Source organism: Rhinatrema bivittatum, chromosome 13 (assembly GCF_901001135.1).
Source record: "Rhinatrema bivittatum chromosome 13, aRhiBiv1.1, whole genome shotgun sequence".
In the NCBI taxonomy this organism is placed as follows: Eukaryota; Metazoa; Chordata; class Amphibia; order Gymnophiona; family Rhinatrematidae; genus Rhinatrema; species Rhinatrema bivittatum.
Genome location: NC_042627.1, coordinates 275894 through 296722, shown reverse-complemented (window position 1 = coordinate 296722; position 20829 = coordinate 275894). Strand labels below are relative to the sequence as shown.

The 20829-nt window shown below is 46.7% G+C and overlaps 2 protein-coding genes across 7 annotated transcripts in view; both read left to right on the top strand.

Moving 5' to 3' along the window:
• PATL1 (PAT1 homolog 1, processing body mRNA decay factor) overlaps positions 1-4814 on the top strand; it is a 166867-nt gene extending 162053 nt beyond the window's left edge. For 4 of the 5 annotated variants that reach the window (XM_029575735.1, XM_029575738.1, XM_029575736.1 and 1 more), the window contains one exon: positions 3372-4814. Coding sequence is in view for 1 of the 5 variants with exons in the window: in XM_029575736.1 (XP_029431596.1) it covers positions 3372-3393 (22 nt within the window). In the remaining 4 variants the exon portion in view is untranslated. The remainder of the gene's footprint in view (positions 1-3371) is intronic. The other variant, XR_003852479.1, reaches the window with a different exon arrangement.
• Positions 4815-12788: 7974 nt separating this feature from the next.
• Positions 12789-20829, top strand: part of OSBP (oxysterol binding protein) — a 201378-nt gene continuing 193337 nt past the window's right edge. Inside the window, exon 1 of one of the 2 annotated variants that reach the window (XM_029575088.1) lies at positions 12789-13161. In XM_029575088.1, the coding sequence (XP_029430948.1) occupies positions 12893-13161 (269 nt within the window). In that variant the 5' untranslated portion in view covers positions 12789-12892. The remainder of the gene's footprint in view (positions 13162-20829) is intronic. The other variant, XM_029575087.1, reaches the window with a different exon arrangement.

The following is a 20829-nucleotide window of genomic DNA, read 5'->3' as shown; positions in this document are numbered from 1 at the left end:
GTCTTGCTTCCCGAGGCCTGGGCGCTCAAGCTCATGAATCAAGTACGACATCTGTTATCTCTCTCTGTGCCCATGGCCTGGGACTATCTCCAGGTCCTGGACTCTATGGCTTCAACTATAGATTTGGTTTCATGGGCCTTCGCACATATGCGCCTTTACAGAAAGCTTTGCTGTCCCGCTGGAAGCCGGTCTCGGAGGAGTTTCAGGGACACCTCTACCGCTCTCCGACCTTACCATCGCCAGCATGTGGTGGTGGCTCTTAACTCGCTCAACTGTTGAAGGGGATGCCGCCTGGAACCACACCTAGTGGATCATGTTAGGACAGATGCCAGCCTCTCCGGCGGGGAGCAGTGTGCCAGAATCAGTCTACCCCAAGGGCAATGGTCTCCATCGCAATCTCACTGGCACATCAATCGCCTGGAGGCCCGAGTGCTGCTTCGCTTGGCGCTCAAGACATTCCTGCCCTTGCTCCGTCACAAAGCGGTGCGATACAACAATACCACCACGTAGCTTACATCATCGCCAGGGTGGTACCAGGAGTCAGCTGGTAGCCCTGGAAGCCAGCAAGCTGTTCTCCTGGGCAGAGCACCATCTGGCTCGACTGGCAACCTCCCACATTGCGGGGAAGGAGAATATTCAGGTCGATTTCCTAAGACGTCAACACCTAGACCCCAGAGAGTGGGAGTTGTCCGAAGAGGCAATGGATCTTGTCATGCGCAAGTGGGGAGCCCCCCCACTTAGACCTAATGGCCACTCTGAAAAATGCGAAGGCTCCCAGATTCTTAAGCCACAGACAGGAGCACTGCTCAGAAGGGGTGGATGCACTGGTGCTACCCTGGCGACATCTTCCTCTATGTGTTCCTACCCTGGCCTCTGGTGGGAAAAATACTCAGAAGAATAGAGCTTCACAAGGGGCCGGTTATTCTCATAGCACCAGAATGGCCCTGGAGACCGTGGATCTGGTGAACCTCATGACGGATAGTCCTCTTCACCTCTGTCACCTCCCAAACCTACTGCGGCAGAGTCCCGTATTTTTCGATCAGGCGAATCGCTTTTGTCTAGCGGCCTGGCTTTTGAGAGGCGCAGACTGAGGAAGAAGGGTTATAAGGAGGAGGTTATTTCCACCTTGTTGGTGCCCGTAAGCCTTCAACCTCTCTCGCTTACGTTCGGGTATAGAGTGTTTGAGGCGATGTATGCTGACTCAGGAGTACCGGCACGCAGGGCCCCGGTGTCCTAGGTCCTATCTTTCCTACAGAATAGCCTCTCCAAGGGTTTGTCTTTCAATTTCCTGCGGGTTCAAGTTTCAGCTCTCGGTTCCCTCTTAGGGCGGGTCGAAGGTTGCACGGTGGCGGCCCACCTGTATGTCGTGCAGTTCCTCAAGGGGGCTAAGCATTTGAACCCACCTGCCCGGGCTACTTGTCCGTCGTGGAGCCTTAATCTGGTACTTCGAGTTTTCTGTGGGGCGCCTTTCGAACCCCTCAGGCGGGCCACACTCAAAAACCTGACTCTTAAGACAGTATTTCTGGTCTCTATCTGCTCAGCCAGGAGAGTGTCCAAGCTCCAAGCCTTGTCTTGTAGGGAACCATTTCTTTGTTTTTCTGATTCAGTTGTTTCCCTCAAGACAGTACCATCCTTTTTACCAAAGGTTGTGTCCTCTTTTCACTTAAATCAGTCAGTGGAGCTACCTGCCTTTTCTCCAGACAAATTGCGAGCACACCTGGCGGAGACGTAAGGCGCCTTGATGTGAAAAGAGTGCTACTGCAATACTTAGAAGTCACAAATGAGTTTCGGGTCTCTGATCATCTCTTTGTCTTACGGAGCGGACCCAATAAGGGGAACAAGGCTTTTAAGGCTACCATCGCTCACTGGCTAAAGGAGGCGATTGTGTCGGCGTATATCTGTCGGGGCCGGCCGGTTCTGGAGGGCTTAAAGGCCCATTCTTTGCGTTCACAGGCTACCTCTTGGGTAGAGAGCCAGTTGGTCTCCCCGCAAGAAATATGCAAAGCAGCTACTTGGAAATCTCTTCATACCTTTGCTTGTCATTATTGCCTCGATGTACAGGCACGAGTTTTTGGTTCCTTCGGCACAGGTGCTTCAAGCGGGACTATCTCAGTCCCACCCTACTTAGGGAAGCTTTGTTACATCCCACTGTCTGAACTGATCCCGGTACGTACAGGGAATGGAAAATTGGTTCTTACCTGCTAATATTCTTTCCTGTAGTACGGATCAGTCCAGATGCCCGCCCTTCTTGCATTCTGACTTTTCTTGGAAACAACCGCTCGAAGTTTCTTTCATTTACAGATTTTGGGAGTATCTCCTAAGCTTATCAGAGCAATGCATATATGAGCTATAAGGCACCGGAAGTATCTGACCATTATATGTAAGAACGCTTTTTTGCATTGTTTCAAATTTCCAGTTCCAATTTGGAGGTTACAGGTTTTACTTGCTTGATCTTTCTCTGGTTAAGATTATAGTTAACAATTTTTTCCTGCTTTGATAATGATTATACTGAAGGGACACAGGGGGAGAACTGTCCTGATATAGTATACCTTTTGAGTTTTTCTCTGTCTCCAACTGCTGGAAAGGAGGCTCAACTCACTGTCTGGACTGATCCGTGGTACTACAGGATGAAAATTAGCAGGTAGGAACCAATTTTCCTATAGATTTCAGATAATAAATAGCCTGTTCCTAGTTTTTCTTGACATACAGAGTGTTGTTTATTCAGTCAGCTCTGTTCAGTAACTAAATCATTTAGTGTATTTTTTATGGAAACCTAGAACATGATGGTAGATAAAGCCTAAATAGCCCATCCAGCCTGCCTCTAAGTATGGGAGTATTTTTCAGTATATGAGGCTTTGTAAGTTTTCAGTTTGGGGGTGAGGGAGAACAGGAGAACCTGGACATGTGGTATCTATGCATAAATTGTGAGACTGTGACTTCCTTGTTGGTCTTTACCGAGATAGAAAACTGAGGCAGACAAGCCTATTTTCTTGACGGATGCAGAGGATTAACAGAACAAAAATAGACAATGTAAACCACAATTCATAAGCTGTCTTCATCCCTGATTTAGTTTTGCTTCCCTTTTGCTTCTCCTCTATTATCACCTCTAGGACTTGAAAATGAAGCTTGTTGATTATCTACAGAGAGAAAGGGGTCTTTCAGTTTTATTTTAGGTATCCAACTTAATGCTTGCCTCCATGGTATAATTACCACTTTATTATGCGCATTCCATGCAATCTTGTAGCATGTTGCAATACAATGAAAAATTACAAATGAAAAAAAAACATAGCATAAATATAATTACAGATAAATATGAAAAGAGGTCTTAACAATTACCACTTTGTTTTAGCTTGTTTATTTTTCTCTCTTAGATTAGTGCCTGGTGCACGGTAAAGGACACCAGTTCAGAGTTGGATGTCTCCTTCCATCCACCGGCTGTCTTGGTATCTTGCCTGTTGCCTCCACCCAGAGAAAGAGCCATTATGCTGGAATTGTCTGGTAATAATGAGATTTGTTGCCACCAGAGAGACTGCTGAATCTTCTTCTCCTCCTGGTGTGGAGTGGCAGTGCTCAGGGGCTCAGGCTCTGCCCCTGCTCAGTCTGCTTGTTTCTTTGGTTTTAAAGTTTGGACTGCATGGCTCCTATAAATGTCTATCTCCACACATTTTCTTTGTTTCTTGAAGGAGATTCTCCATGGGATGGCCAGAACACTTTTTCTTCCTTTGTATGCAGAAAGACTTTGTCCTCTCAGTCACTAACTGCACAAATTGAATTCAAACAGAATCAGAGGAGAGAGGCAGAAGCATACAGATCTCCTCTCCTAATGGGATATGATGCCTCTCAGCTCAGAGGACAACTGGAATATTCCTACAAGGGACTTTATCATCTTTAACTGTTTTCCTTAGAAACTCTCATTGTAAAAAGAACAAGGAGTAAAGGGTTAAAGACTATGATGATCTATGATTGTGTGTTTGAAAAAGACACTATATATTTTTAGTTTATATAGCAACACTAACATCTTGTGGTTGCTAGGTGTATTGCTACTTCATGTCTGCATTTTCTGCTGCAGTGGGGATATTTGTTGTCACGGTGAGGATTATGAGTATTTCTAACTTATGGAAACCCAGCATTTCATGTGGTTGAGCTAAACTGTATGATAAAATTTAACAGTTTAGCTGGATTTGTACTTCTAAAACAAGTAAGCCTTAACCAGTCTTTGTATTAGGATACTATATGCTGGGTTTAAAAAATTAGAGATGCCATGAGATATCAACAAAGATTATATTAACAAATTCACTCACCAATGGAGTATTCTGTTTACATGGAATTATACTTCGTTCTTATTTCTGCTTCATTTCTCAGGCAACAGAAAATAGGAAGAGATTTCAAAGCTTATGTTACCATTCACTAGTAGTCTAATTATTGGGAAAGAGTATTTTTTGTCATCGGAACTATGCACTTATGCCAACTTGAAACATCCATAATATGAATACAGCATGAACAGCTGAAGAGGATCCTCAGGAGCGGAGACAGCAGCACCCTAAACATCATACTTTGGATGTGTCCAGGTTACTGTTGTAAAGTTATTCTTCAGCTTCTCATGTATTTATTCTTTGGTATATAACAGTGATGCTACTATAGTTTCCCACTGAGCACAGTAGTGCCTCTTTTTTTTTTTTTTTTAGATTTATAATGGGTGACAAATAGTTTTGAGTGCACTTCCATTTCTGTTGTCTTAAAAATGAAAAATATATCGGAAATCATGGAATTTCCATGTCACCTTACATTATTAAACTTTCTGTTGGAAGTTGTTACTTTTAAGTTGTCTTACATTTCCAAAATTAAGAAGGCACACAACTTGTCCTTGTCCCTTTCTTATGGGATAGAGAAGAAAGGCATCATTTCAGGAAGCAATGATAAAGAATAGTGACAAAGGAGGAAATATTAGTATGACCTGGCACAATATGGAGATCTCTACATTTATGAGCCTCTGAAGGAGTTAACCAGTGCCTGATTGATTTAGTATGAACTAAATTGCATAGGGTTTACTATCTGTCTTTCTGGTGTAGTTTCTTGAAAATGGTCTCTGTCGACAAGCAGGGCTGAATTAGCCATAACACAAATGACATGGTCAATTGGCATAACATAACACACATCCTGAGCTCAGTAGAGCTTTTGCCCTACTGAGCATGTGCAGGAGTTATTGCAGGAGCCACTGACTTGTGAGTGCTCAGTCATTTTTTGTCCACTTGACACCCTGGACATGTACCCCTTTCTCTACATATATAAACATTTTTTAGGCTTTTCAAGGAAGCACAGTGGCTTTAAGGGTCTCTGTGGGTGCAAAATGTCAATCGTGGATGGACACAAAATCTGTTACAACTGTTTGGGTCCCTACCATGACTGCTAGCTGCTAAGATTGTGGCTGCATTTCTCCCAGAACACTGAGGAACTGGGCTTTCAGGATAGGAGAACTCTAAAGTCAACAAAGTTTCTCTTCATCAGTAGGTGGTGAGTCAACAAAGGGTACCTCTTCTAAGACTCAACCTGCTGCTTCAGCATCCTGGGGATGATTGAACGGATCAGAGAAACGCTGACCTTTGGACCATTTGAAGGCTTCAGCCTGTAAGCGGGTGTAGGCACAGGATCCTTTCACATTGACTGGAGACAAATTTTTTGTCTCTTCAGCAACGCACAAGAGTGCATGTTTTTACGTATGGGAAACATAAGGACCTGGCATGGTAGAAGCACAAGCTCTTGACTCAGACAGAACATGGAGGCTCAGCAAAACACACTGTTGAAGCACAAGAGCATGGCACTATTGATGCACAGAGCATTGGTGCAGGATGCTCTGAAAATGTCAGGGCATTAATCCTTTTTGCTACCATCAATGTACATGGAGTAACCGATATCCTAGCATCAGGGATCTTCACTGCCCGTTTGCTGTCCTCCAAATGGTTCAGTCAGATGCTCTACTGTGGAATTCAGAGGAGACATCACAAGAGGAAGAACCCATTCTGGTTTCAGAAGAGGATGTTGCTTCCCAGGCACCAACACAGGGTGCTTCTGCCCATGGATCATATAGAAATAATCAAAAATGTCTTCACATTCTAGCTGCCAGGCAGCTGGAAACAGTATTAAAGGCTTCCTTGTCTCAGATTGTACTCCTGGGAATACCGCCTGTTCCCACCCTGGCATAGGAACTGTTACTTACGTGGACCCTTTGGCTGCGGCAAGATTGAATACCCTCTGAAGGCAACCCCGAAGTTTCTGCCGACTGCAGGCGGAGCGTCACCCTACTAGCAAGGTTTGACCCAAGGGCGGGGCAGGTCGCAGCAGAAGAAGCGGAGTCCAGGAAGTAATCCGGACGGCAGGCAGTGAACAGCCAATCCAGAAGCAATCCGGATTAAACAAGTGGCAGGCAAACAGCAGATCCAAGGCAATCTGAATCAGGGCAGGCAGCAGGCAAACAAGGTATCCAAGGCAATCCGAGTCAGGGCAGGCGGCATTTAATACAAGGTCCAAGGCAATCCGAGTTGTGGCAGGAGTCGGGCACATAAGATCCAAGACAATCAGTCGTGGCAGGCAATACAAAGTCCAAGGCAATCCGAATCAGGACAGGCGGCAGGCAAACGAGGTATCCAAGGCAGTCCGAGTCCATGCCAAGAAGCAGGCAACAGAGAAACCAACACGTCATGAGTGGACCTGTAACTGAGGCAAGGGTTCCAGGATGAGCTGCCCTTAAATAAGGGCTGCCTGATGACGTCTAAGCTGTGCACCGCCAAGAGTTCCCGCTGCGGGCCCTTTAACAGGAGTGCACTCGCCCACATGCGCGCCTAGAGGAAGCCGCGGGGAGCGTCTTAGCCGCAGCAACGATGGGTCGGGCGTGTCTCCCGAACACCGACATCGAAGAAGCTGTCCAGGGGGGCCGACCCCCCAGAGGGAAGGTGGGCCGTGACAGGTAACAGTACCCCCTCCTTTAGAGCCCCCTCCTCGAGGTTTCGGTTCCTTGGGATGAGAGGTGTGAAAGGTCCTTAAGAGATTCTTATCTAGAATATTAGAAGCGGGTTCCCAAGTATTTTCCTCATTTCCAAAGGCTTCCGAAGAAATCAGATACTCCCATTTATTGTTCCTTTGGTAAACGTCCAGTACCTCCCTTACTTGGTAGAGCTGGTCCTCGGATTCGATGGCAGGGGTTACAGGTCTTCTGGAAAGGCCAAGTAAGAACCAGTGGCTTATGAAGAGATACATGAAAAACATTACGGGGCAGATTTTAAATGTTACGTGCGCAGGGTACATTTGTGCGCGCTACCCAGCACGCACAAATGTACACCTGATTTTATAACATGCGAGCGCTGCCGCACGCATGTTATAAAATCTGGGGTCGGCGCACGCAAGGAGGTGCACACTTGTGCACCTTGAGAGGGCCGAGCCCAAGGGGAGCCCCGATGGCTTTCCCTGTTCCATCCAAGGCCGCTCCGATTTCGGAGCGGCCTTGGAGGGAACTTTTTTTTTCGATCCCCCCCCCCCATCTTTCCCTATCTAACCCATCCCCCAGCCCTAACTAAATCCCCCCCCTACCTTTTTTTCAGGAGTTACGCCTGCCCGAGGCAGGCCTTGCGTGCGCTGGTCAGCTGCCGGCGCACCTTGCCCTGGCATGGGCCGCTGTGCTGGAGGACTCGGGACAGCCCCTGGAGCACCGCCCCTGGCCCCGCCCTAGACAACCGCCACGCCCATGGCCCCGCCCCTTTTTCGAAGCCCTGGGACATACGCGCATCCCAGGGCTTGCGCGCGCGGCCGAGCCTATGCAAAATATGCCTATGCCGTGATTCGGTTCAGTCCATCTGAATCATTAGCCTCAGCCCATCAATTCTTCATTGCGGGGCCACATGCTTTCCATTTAATCCTACTGTTTCCTGTCTTTTAGCGATTTGTTTGTATTTTTATTCTGCTTTTTAATTGATAGGGATAAGTTAGAATTTTTTAGCTCAGGTGAGTTTTTAGTTACAGGCACTTGGCCTACTTTCCTTATTATTGGAACCTCACTGTCGGGATGTCCTAATTCTAATGCATCATTAGTGTCCTTTGAAGATACCTCTCTCCGAACCATGCGCTGCTGAGCGACTGTCGGCTTTCCCCTTTGTTCTAGTTTAAAAGCTGCTCTATCTTCTTTTTAAAGTTTAGCGGCAGCAGCCTGGTTCCATCCTGGTTAAGGTGGAGCCCATCCCTTTGGAAGAGACTCCCCCTTCTGGACTTTATAACTTAGGGAAATATGAACATAAGAAATTGCCATTCTTGGTCAGACGAAGGGTCCATCAAGCCCAGCAATCTGTTTCCAACAGTGGCTAATCCAGGCTTACAAGTACCTGGCAAGTATCCAAACACTAAGTAGATGGGTTGCCAGTTACTACCCTTAAGAGAAACATGGGGGTAACCTGCACGGAGCAGCAGTGACTGCCTTGGGAAGCTTGCTGGGCAGACTAGATGGACCATTTTGGTCTTTTTCTGCCATCATTACTGTGTTACTATTTTAAATGCCTTGTAGCCAGAAAAGGCTGATTCTTTTCGGGTGTATTTGTTCTTGTCCAGTTATAAGATATTTAACAGAGGGTATTTAACTCTTTTTGGCTGCAAAGCTTAGTGAATAGTTCTAGCTATGCCCTCATGAACATTTGCACCAGTTTCATCTGTGGATACATTTTTAAAATGTAAAATGTCATGTAGATTTTAAAATGCAATGTATATGTTTGATTTTCCTCTGCTAGGAATTCCACCTTTTAATACAGCTAAGTGTGCACTCGTCATTGCCCTTGTTTGCTAGCTCATCGAGTTAGCAAGGATCATGTTGGATGGAAAGCCTCCGGTCTGAACTACTCTGCCACTAGAAGCTCTCTCTGCCCTTCGGGGTTATTCTCTAACCTGGGTACCCGCTCATCGGGGGCCCTTTACTTTCTTTCAGGTGCCTTACTGGGCTCAGGTACTCGCTCCTCGAGGGCCTGCTCTTCCTGCCTCGGTGCCTGTAACCAACTACTGTTGCTTGCTGGTATCACCACCATACAGCTACCAACTTACAGGCAGATACAGTACAGTGCGCACTGTTAGCCCAGGTTTGGACGCGCGTTTGACGCGCTAGCTTTACCCCTTATACAGTAAGGGGTAATAGCGCATCGAAAATGCACATCCAACCCCCCTGAAACTAATAGCACCCGCAACATGCAAATGCATGTTGATGGCCCTATTAGTTATTCCCGCGCGATACAAAGGCTGGCGTTAATTTCTGCTGGCGCCAAGGAAGTATACAGAAAAACTCAATTTTGCTGGCGTCTGTTTTCCGAACCCGTGGCTGTCAGCGGGTTTGAGAACCGACGCCGGCAAAATTGAGCGTCGGCTGTCAAAGCCGCTGACAACCGCCACTCCTGTCAAAAAGGAAGCACTAGGGATGCGCTAGTGTCCCTAGCTCCTCCTTTTAGCGTGGGCCCTAATTTGCATAGGCCACCCTCCTGAATTGCGCGCCCAGGAGACTTGCCTGAGCATGCGTGTTTTTCTGTATCGGCCTGTCTGTCAGTAATCTAACTTTGTCAGTCTGTCACATCTACAGCTCTGCTGCACTGGGACCCTGCTACTGGACCTCCCTATACCATCTCTGTGAGACAGGTCTCCTCTACCGAGGATCCCTGGCCTGCCATCTCTGGATTGCCTCACTACTGCCACTTCTGGTGGAGCACATCAGCTGTATAATAAAAGACAATCTCTGTGTTTGTGCGGCCCTAGTCTGGTACTGTGGCTCCTTGCAGGGCTCGCTCATTTCCACATTACCCAAGAATCCACTCAAACATCTCAAACCATAACAATGCTGCCACCACTTCTTTTTATTTCATTTAATTTTATATGTCTAAGTTTTCCAAATAACAGTAGAATACCTTCCATAAGTAAAAGGATATTTGGCAAAAGAAACAAATCAATACCTTAAGAAAAATGTAAGCTAAACAATCCATATTAGACCTCTATAATAGGCACCAAAATGGAAATTTGAGAATTTAAGGAAACAGATTCAAGAAAAAGGTACCAGACATTACTGCACCCAGTTCATTAACCACTACTGGAGTAGCACCTGTAAGCTTCTTGGAGTAAAAAAAAAACTTTGATTGTTCAGGGGCAAAAGAAATAACACCAGCATAATTAATAATCCATTTATAGAGGGACAGAAGAAAAAAACACTTTGCCAAAAGCACAAGTCTATTGGCATATAATAAGAAACAATTTCCTTCTGTCCTGAGTAGCTTTTGAAATAACTGGATAAATCCAGATTTCTTGACACATAACCCTTGACCCCTGCGAAAGTAAAAGGTACATGACCATGTTAAGATTTTGTTCAAACACAAATTTGAAAATTATTCTGTCAAATTCCTCCTGAGTAGATCTTCCAATGTTGTCACATGGTAACAATCTGAGGAAATTAGCTTCTACCTGATCAGCTCCATGACTCCCACTGGGTAGAAAAGATGATAGAGATGTCCAAATTTCCTGCAGATATTTTTTGAAGGTATCTGTTATACCAGGCATCTTATGGAAATTCAGGAGGCAGAGGTTAAGATGTTTGCCATAGTACTCCATTTTTATATGTAGCAGCACTTTATCTTGAATCAATGCTGAGCTAACAGTTTTTAAATCCTGAACAGTCTCACTACCCTCAAATTTCACCATGTATTTCATGGAGCAGAAATCCTGCTCCTGTGCCAGTTCAGTCTCAGTCTTAATTAGGGAACTAAGATCGTTGCCACCGCAGGAGAGCGGGGCTAGTCTTCAGGTAAACTTTTCTTCTTAAATTTGGGTTTTTCCTTGAATTTTGGTTCTAACGCTCAGAGAGCGTGCAGATAGTCCCTAACTGCTTTGGAGACGGAAAATACTGAGGAGCTGCACTTCCTGCAGGGGTATATGTACTAGGGGCTGACGTCAGATTGAAATCTGATCCGTCTCCAACTGCTAACAGGAGTACACTATACCCATTGGTCCTGAGTCCATCTGCTACACGCTAGGAAATAAAAGATACCAGCCCCTCACACTCATTCCCCCCTCAGAGCACATCCCCTGCCCCCAACACTCACTCATGCCCCTCTCCCCACCCCCCTCCGAGCACATCCCTGGCCCCCAACACTCACTCATGCCCCTCTCCCCACCCCCCTCCGAGCACATCCCTGGCCCCCACACACTCACTCATTCCCCTCTCCCTACCAAGCACATCTCTGGCCCCCACACACTCACTCATTCCCCTCTCCCCACCAAGCACATCTCTGGCCCCCACACACTCACTCATTCCCCTCTCCCCACCAAGCACATCTCTGGCCCCCACACTCACTCATTCCCCTCTCCCCACCAAGCACATCCCTGGCCCCCACACACTCACTCATTCCCCTCTCCCCACCAAGCACATCCCTGGCCCCCACACACTCACTCATTCCCCTCTCCCCACCAAGCACATCTTTGGCCCCCACACACTCACTCCCCTCTCCCCTCCAAGCACATCCCTGGCCCCCACACACTCACTCATTCCCCTCACCCCACCAAGCACAGCCCTGGCCCCCACACACTCACTCATTCCCCTCACCCCACCAAGCACAGCCCTGGCCCCCACACACTCACTCATTCCCCTCTCCCTACCAAGCACAGCCCTGGCCCCCACACACTCACTCATTCCCCTCTCCCTACCAAGCACAGCCCTGGCCCCCACACACTCACTCATTCCCCTCTCCCTACCAAGCACATCTCTGGCCCACACACTCACTCATTCCCCTCTCCCTACCAAGCACATCCCTGGCCCCCACACACTCACTCATTCCCCTCACCCCACCAAGCACAGCCCTGGCCCCCACACACTCACTCATTCCCCTCACCCCACCAAGCACAGCCCTGGCCCCCACACACTCACTCATTCCCCTCACCCCACCAAGCACATCTCTGGCCCCCACACACTCACTCATTCCCCTCACCCCACCAAGCACATCTCTGGCCCCCACACACTCACTCATTCCCCTCTCCCCACCCCCCTCCAAGCACATCCCTGGCCCCTACACACTCACTCATTCCCCTCTCCCCACCAAGCACATCCCTGGCCCCCACACACTCTCACTCATTCCCCTCTCCCCACCCCCCTCCAAGTACATCCCTGGCCCCTACACACTCATTCCCCTCTCCCCACCCCCCTCCAAGCACATCCCTGGCCCCTACACACTCTCCCCTCTCCCCACCCCCCTCCAAGCACATCCCTGGCCCCTACACACTCACTCATTCCCCTCTCCCCACCAAGCACATCCCTGGCCCCCACACGCTCACTCCCCTCTCCCCTCCAAGTACATCTCTGGCCCCCACACTCTCATTCCCCCTTCCCAACATACTAATTCCTCCCCTCCTGCTACCTGCCTGTAGCTGCACAGTCTGGAGATGCCTTTGCTGTTGTCCTGCTGCTGGCCTTCCTGTTCCAGGTCTGCCGACAAAAATGTGCTCGTGAGGTATCCATCAACAAGGCTGGCAGCTCACTATTTGAATCCTGCTCTGATTGGCTTACTGCTGTACTATAGGGATAGGGTGCGCCTGCTATGGACAGGTTTCATCGCAGCAGCAGTCAATCACTGTAACATCAGAGCACAGGTCCCGCCCAAAAAACCGCGACTGGCAGAAAAAATAGCCCAATGAGAAGCAACCAGCGAATCGGAAAAAAAAAACCCCGCGAATGACTCGGAAAAGAAGCCCAGTCTCGCGGTAAATGAGCGAGGTTGGCACCCCGGGGGAGGCGCGTGCAGGGCGCCGGAAGTGACGCGAGGCGGAACGCTTCCTCTTCCGGTGTACTCGGCCGGTGTTTGTGTTCGGGGTGGCTTGTTTTCCTTCTCGGGCGGTCATGTCGGAGCAGCGCGTGGCTTCCGGGGCCGCTCCTGCACCAGCGGCGGGCGGAGGAGGAAGCGGGCACAGCCCTAGTGGCTCCGGTGGGGCTCTCGTCGCGTCGACCGCCTCCGGGAGCAGCTCGAGCACGGGCTCCTCGGGCGGCTCTTCCAGCGGCTCCGGTTCCGGCTCGGCTCGGGAGGGTTGGCTCTTCAAATGGACCAACTACATTAAAGGCTACCAGCGGCGCTGGTTCGTGCTCAGCAATGGCTTGCTCTCTTACTACAGGTACTGATAACACTTTGTCCTCATCTACCGCTTTCCAACACGTTTTTTGGGAACAAATTCAGGGGTCTGCAAGCTACGACCTGCCAGCCATCTTCGGCCCAATTATGTCCACCCATATCCCGGTTTCCAGCAGTCCAACATGTCCAGTCTCAGTTCACCGAGGTCCTTCTGTGCTGGCAGATGGTCTTCCTCTTCCCCTCCCACGGAGCCATACAGGTGTTCAAAATAACGAGCATCTAAAAAAGTTAAAATAATCTTAGAATTGGAGGAATGTATTTATCCTGGTACCACCCGCACCTGCCCAGCAGCAGTGGTAAGGTGGCTTCACAGGGGAATAGTCGTACATAGCATTGCGGAGCACTGGGGGGAGAAGAAGTTAAAAAGGGAAATTTCCGAGCAGTAGTTGGAAGACAAGGGGGATACTACAACTGCTAGGAATGGGTGGTAAGACCGGAAGATACTGAGTAGGGGTGAGTCACCAGGAGACAGAAATCATCCCCCTCCACTCACCTCGCTCAGCATTCTCCTTTGCTGATTTGAAAAGTCCAATATGGTTCTTGTTGTGAAAGGTTTGGGGACCTCTGGCTCAATTGTTGACGCTTTCTTAAATTTATTTTAAAGCTGCTACTGGTTAGTTTCAGGAGTGGTCCCTAATCCTAATACTATTTGTACAATTGTGTGGAGCAAGTTTAATAGGGGATCTGTTAAGGTACAAAAACTTTACATAATTTAATGAACCCCTCTCTTATCCTCTGTCAATCATCTCTTGTCTAACCTGATCAGCCTTTCTTTATAAGGCAAGCAATCCATCACATTAACCATTGTTGCTGTTCTCTGTACTTTTTCTAGTTCTATATCTGTGAGATGTGGAGACTAGAGTTCTGCACAGTAAAAGTGCAATATTATATTCCCAGTTCTGTTGTGTTTCTTTCCAAATTTATAGTAACATAGTGATGACAGCAGAAACTATCTTTCCATCTGCTCAGCGAGGAATGTAACTGCTGCTCTTCCAGAAAAGTTATCACAGGTTACCTTGATTCTTCATTTCCATCCTCTTGCCACACCCTTTTGAACTCTGTTACCATTTTTGTCTTCACCTCCTCCTCTGGGAGGCATGCACCACCCTTTCCATGGAAAACGTTTTCCTGACATTTGGGCTGATACAGTAAAAATCGTGGGAGAGCGGGCAGGTGCCCACTCTCCTGGCATGCGCACAGGACACTCTCCTGTGCGCGCGATACAGTAATTTAATTTAAATTAGGGCTGGCGGTAAAAGGCGCTAGGGACACTAGTGCGTCCCTAGCGCCTCTTTTCGGACAGGAGCGGCGGCTGTCAGCGGGCTTGACAGCCAACGCTCAATTTTGCCAGCGTCGGTTCTTGGACCCACTGACAACCATGGGTTTGGAAATCGGACGCCTGCAAAATTGAGCGGCCGGTTTTCAACCCACGAGCCACGGGCCTATTTCAAATTTTTTAAATTTTTTTTTTACTTTATTTTTTTTTAACTTTCGGGACCTCCGACTTAATATCACCATGATATTAAGTCGGAGGGTGCACAGAAAAGCAGTTTTTACTGCTTTCCTGTGCACTTTCCCGGTGCCCGGAGAAATTAACGCCTACCTTTGGGTAGGCGCTAATTTCTTAAAGTAAAATGTGCGGCTTGGCTGCACATTTTGCTTTCTGAATCATGCGAGAATACCTAATGGGGCCATCAACATGCATTTGCATGTTGTGGGCACTATTAGGTTCGGGTGGGGGCAGGGTTGAACACGTGTTTTCGACACGTTATTACCCCTTACTGAGTAAGGGGGTAAAGCTAACGTGTCGAAAACACGTGTCCAATCGCCAGTTAACAATGCGCTCCGTCAGAGCGCACTGTACTGTATCGGCCTGATTGTTCCTGAGTCTATCTCCCTGGAGCTTTATATCATGACTCCTAGTTTAACAATTTCCTTTCCATTAGAAGAAGGTTTTTATTTCTTGTACATTTTTAATACTTTTCAAGTATTAAGTCTTTATAATATCGCCCTGGTGGAAGGAAGATAATCAGTGGGACACTGTGATACCAGAATAGAAATTATGTTGACAAATCAAATGGCTGGCAGGTTGGCACTATGTGGTGAGAATCGCATAGTCAAGCAGAATAAAATATCTGCAGGAAACTAACTATATTCTGGTATCCAAACAGACAGAGTCTAAGTGTGGGTGAGAGTACAGTAGTGGGGATATAGTCGGTACTACTCGCCCAACCAGGGGTGAGGCAACAGACTGCAAAATGCTATTAGAGCTTGGACAGGCTAATAAAATTGGCAACTCACTAATAGTGGTAGATTTCAATTACTCCAATATTGTGCAGTAAATGTCCAATCAGTACATACCAGGCAAGTAAAGTTCCTAGATCATATAAATTACTATTTCATGCAGTAACTGGGCAAGTAAGCAATGAGGGGTGTGGGGTGGATATGACTATAGATCTAGTTCTCAGTTGAACACAGAATCTGGTGCAAGAGGATCTGCTTGGCAATAGTGATCATAATATGGTTAAATTTGACAAAATCCCTGGAGGGTGAATAGTAAAGCTAATATAGTAGAATTTCTCTTTAAAAAGAAAAACTATGAAAAAATTAAATTTAATCTTACCTTTAAATGCCCAGTGCCAAAGGTCCTCCTGACTGCTCCCTCATCCTTATGAAGTTGAAGACTGCAGGCAGGTTACCCATCCCGCCAAGAGGTGTGGTGCAGCTCCTTTAGGACCTAATGTGCTACGGTGGTGGTCCCCCAACCTGGAGTCCATACCCCCAGGGTTCTACAAGACCATCCCCAGGGGTCGTCCAGAAAGGAGTGGGCTGCTGCTCTCACAGGCCAGGAGTGTGAGAGTGGAGGCCTATTATGGCCCTGAAAATGTCACCATGCATTGCTGCAGATCAGGAGGAGGGACAGATCAGGGTTATTGGGCACCCATTAGGAGGCTAAAACTGCACTGCCGCAAGTTTAGTGGAGATGGAGAGCAGAGGGCTGATTGCAGCTAACAGAACTTTTGCAGCCTCTGCTGCACACTGAGGAAAGCCGAGGAAAACTGGGTTATCACATTGATGAATAACCTAGTGTGACAGAGAAGGAAGAGAAGAGAGCTGTAGCAAAATACTAAGTAGAATGGCTCAAAGGAAGAATGGGACTGGGGTTGACAGTATGAGGGGAAAGACAGAATAAGGAATGTGACAGGAAGGAAGAAATGGAGGAAAACGAGGGGGAGAAGAATCCATGATTGACCTGGTTAAGTGGAGGGGGGGGGGGAGAGGACCCTTGGAATTAGGTTGAATAGAGATAGAGGACCACCATAGTCTAGGAAGGGAAAGATGATTTCCAGGGCTGAAGGAGGAGAGAGGATGAGACAACATTAAGTTATTTAAGGGACTCTAAGATAGATATACATATTATACATACTTATCCCATGTAGCTTTGTTTCATTGTTTCCTTTTGTTCTATGTAAGGGCCATGCCCAACAGTTCTTAGTTGTATGTAAACCGATACGATGTGCAAACGGCTATCGGTATAGAAGAAACTCCAAAATAAAAATAAATAAATAAACATGAAGCCTTCTTCCCTTTGAAAAACAGGCTACTATTTTGCTTTTATAAAATCTAAATTATTTTGTGATTGTCATTTTCTGGATTTTGTAAGAATGATAAAAGAAAATAAAGTATAAAACAGCAGGCTAAAAAGGGCTCAGTTTTTAGGCAGGGTAAGTTTCAAAACTTTCTATGTGGGTAAACAGGCCCTTTGAAAATTGCTATTCTCTGCTGCAGAGGGTAAAAGGAACTATGCTGTGATCAGCATGCGGAGTATAAAAGGAACAGGTTTCGGTTGGAGGAGAAAAAGTACTGCAGACATTTAATTTTGAAGTCTTGATGCATACTTTCATTTGCTTCAGAGCAGATGAAAAGTGCACAGCTCAGAAGTGCTGACTTTCCTCTGCTACTCTGAGCTTTCAAAGGGAAATTCCGCAGACAATTTGCCATTGAAAATGAAATTGCAGATGCGCAGGTACTGGTACTGATTTTCTGTCAGGCCATACCAAGTTGCCAACTTGGAACGTTTTTGAACTTGCTTCCTTTTCCTCATTAGAGTTGGATTGGAAGGTGGAATACCCTCAACCTTCAATTATGAAGGCAATTCTTAATTTCCTTTGGAAATTGCCCTCCCTACATATTCAGATTAGATCAGTTTTATACGTCATGAGTGATTCTGGAGTGCCTCTCATTATTTCTTTGGTTATGGCATGCAAACATTAGAGAAGTGTGTGTTGGGGGTCTGTGTTCCCTGAACGTTTGGAACCCCTATCTTATTGTGTATCTATGGGAGAGGAAGGGAAGCATAGTACCATGTCCTCTCCCTCCCCTCCCAGCTTTCTCTTTCATCTCCATCATCCTCTTCAAGCTGAAGAGTGAAGGGTCCCCCTTTACTCAGCTCTGCTACAGCTTCTTTGGGACCCTATATGCTTAGGCTCCTTTCCTGTTCTGTATCTATGGTGGAAGGAGGGAAGCTTAATAAATCAGGCTTCATGCACTATTGCCATATCCTCCTACCCCACCATTTTCTCTGGCTCTCTTCTGTCCCAGCATTGTACCTGTCTCTCTCTCTCTCTTTCTTTCTCATTCCTATCATTCCCATGAAGTTAGAGTGGGGGAGGGGTCATCCCCTCTGAGGTCTACCACATCTCCTTTAGGATCTAATATACTAAGGCTCATTACCCCTTCTGTTTCTACGGTACCCTTCTTTCTCATGTTCTAGCTCTCTTGCTCCACCCATCTCACTGTCTCTCCACCACTCACGCTCCCTTACCTTGCCATCTCTAGCTGTCGCTTTCTCTCTTGCACCATCTCAATGCTTTTTCTTGCTTGCGTTCCACCAGTCTCCTGCTCTTGCATCACTAGTCTTTCTCCCTTCATCATCTCTTGCTGCACAGCGCTAACTCCTCCACTGTGTGCTTGCTCTTTCTTACTCTCATTCCCATTTCTCTACTAGTCCAGCTCTCTCTCTCTCGCTTCAGCTGTATTGCACACTACACTTTTCCTTGGGAGGGGTAGTGGTGGTGATGTTTTGTACTGACTTGTGTGTGATTCTTTGCTGACTGGAGGCTTCGTCCCTTTGATCGCCTAATGTTGGGCTTCAGCTGCTGGCATTATTTAGCACAGCTGCACACATGGGCCACTGCCTGCGGGTCATCACCTAAAGGTGTACTCCAGTAGTCACCTTTTCAAGCACCAGTTTCTTGGTATAAGGATTTTCAAGTTTGTAGACTATTAATCTATTAGCTTTATTTGTTTATTGGTATGTTTTGTGTTAGTTGATAGCGACATTTTTGCTTTATTATGGTGAATAGTGAAAATGTAAGTGCAATGGGCTCTAACAGTCGACTTTGGAATCTGTTACATGGGGTAGAGGTCGTTATAGTGATTTGCTTTTCTCTTACAGTTGAAAGTAGAACTATTTAGGTCCTATTTTGCTATCTTATGCTAACCTTGCAACTAAAGTATTAAATACATTTTCTCTTTTAATGTGGACTTCTGAATTCTGGCTCTAGGGTCACTAAGTATTTGTTGATCACTTATTTAATAGTGATTCAATAAGAAAAACCAAACATTTGTTTTTATTACTGAATCATGGCTTAAAGATGGAGATACGTTTTGTTTGGCTCAAGCGTGCCCCTGCTTATACTTTTACTTATAAGTATAGGAAACAGGTTAAGGGTAGAAGTAGCTATTATTCACTCCATGGATATTTGATAGAATTGGATATTAGGAGGTCCATATTTAGTAGGACAGTTTGTGGACAAGTTATCCTGCTAAAGTTAGCTGGATAACTTGTCCTGTGTATTCAGTGGGATAAAGATGTCTGGTTAAGTAGCAAGTTATCCGGCAACAAGGTTGCCGAATAAATTTAGACCTGCGGGGATGCAAATCTATATCCAGCTAAGCTAGCTGGATGTACTCGCTCTGGAACATCCATAATAAAACCCCTTTTTTATCTGGCTAAATTCTAGAAGGGTAACTATGTAGTTATGCAGCCCTGTCCACCCTGAAGCCACATCATCGCCTGGAGACTTAACCTGCTGCTGCTGTGAGAACAGGCTGGTACTTGGGGCTGTGTGCTGGGAAATTGCTGCTGTTTGTTAGCAGCATGCTGCGAGAGAGCCCTGGAATATTCAAGCTCCATAGCCCCCCTCCCCTTGAGCTGACACTGTGCAGAAAGCCCTGTCCACCCTGGAGACTTTACCTGCTGCTGCTGCTGTGAGAACAGGCTGGTACTTGGGGCTGTGTGCTGGGAAATTGCTGCTGTTTGTTAGCAGCATGCTGCGAGAGAGCCCTGGAATATTCAAGCTCCATAGCCCCCCTCCCCTTGAGCTGACACTGTGCAGAAAGCCCTGTCCACCCTGAGGCCACATCATCGCCTGGAGACTTTACCTGCTGCTGCTGCTGCTGCTGTGAGAACAGGCTGGTACTTGGGGCTGTGTGCTGGGAAATTGCTGCTGTTTGTTAGCAGCATGCTGCGAGAGAGCCCTGGAATATTCAAGCTCCATAGCCCCCCTCCCCTTGAGCTGACACTGTGCAGAAAGCCCTGTCCACCCTGAGGCCACATCATCGCCTGGAGACTTTACCTGCTGCTGCTGTGAGAACAGGCTGGTACTTGGGGCTGTGTGCTGGGAAATTGCTGCTGTTTGTTAGCAGCATGCTGCGAGAGAGCCCTGGAATATTCAAGCTCCATAGTCCCCCCTCCCCTTGAGCTGACACTGTGCAGAAAGCCCTGTCCACCCTGGAGACTTTACCTGCCTAGTCAAGCTGCTGCTGCGGCTCACACAAGAGGCGAGCCTCTTTGGGAGTTTTAGATATTTATTTATTTTATTTATTTATGGTTTTTATATACCGGCATTCATGATAAATCACATCATGCTGGTTTACATATAAACAGGAGTGCAATAAATACATCAAAATGGAACTATGGTGCAGGAAAAGCAGTTACAAATAACAAGGACTGATGAACTGGGAGAAGAAGGAAGTAAAGGAAGAGATTAGTAACGGCTAAAACTATGTACAAAGAGATGGAGATGAGCTGCTTGTTTTAAATGTGTAGAAGGTGAAGGCATTAGTTTGAGTCTGGGAAGGCTTTCCTTGCACAGCCAAGTCTTAAGTCTCTTTCTAAAGGTTGGGAGGCAGGGCTCCTGTCTGAGATCGGGAGGGATGGAGGTCCATAACGCTGGACTCCATCTCTTAAGGTAACATGTCTGGTTGTTTTGGCGGGAGGATATGCATATCAAGAAACCACATATTTGTGCCTAACTGTAAACCGTTGTGATGGTGCTCTACTATGCGACGGAATAGAAAAGTTTTTAAATAAATAAAATAAATATCAAGATATGCTTGATAAAAATATTCCTGTAATTTTGGGCAGGGGAAAGTATGGTTTAGGTTTTCAAGGTTTAAGGCTGATAGGCTTTTTAGATATCTAAAGCCTATAGATATTAATCTGAATGTTAGAGGTGAATATGGTAAGAAAGGGGGGTGTATTGAGGGGTGTTTTAGTTAATTTGTGTACTTTGAATAAAGCTGGTTGGAAATACATGATTTAATTCAGGAGAAAAATTTGGGTTTGGCTTTTATAACAGAGACC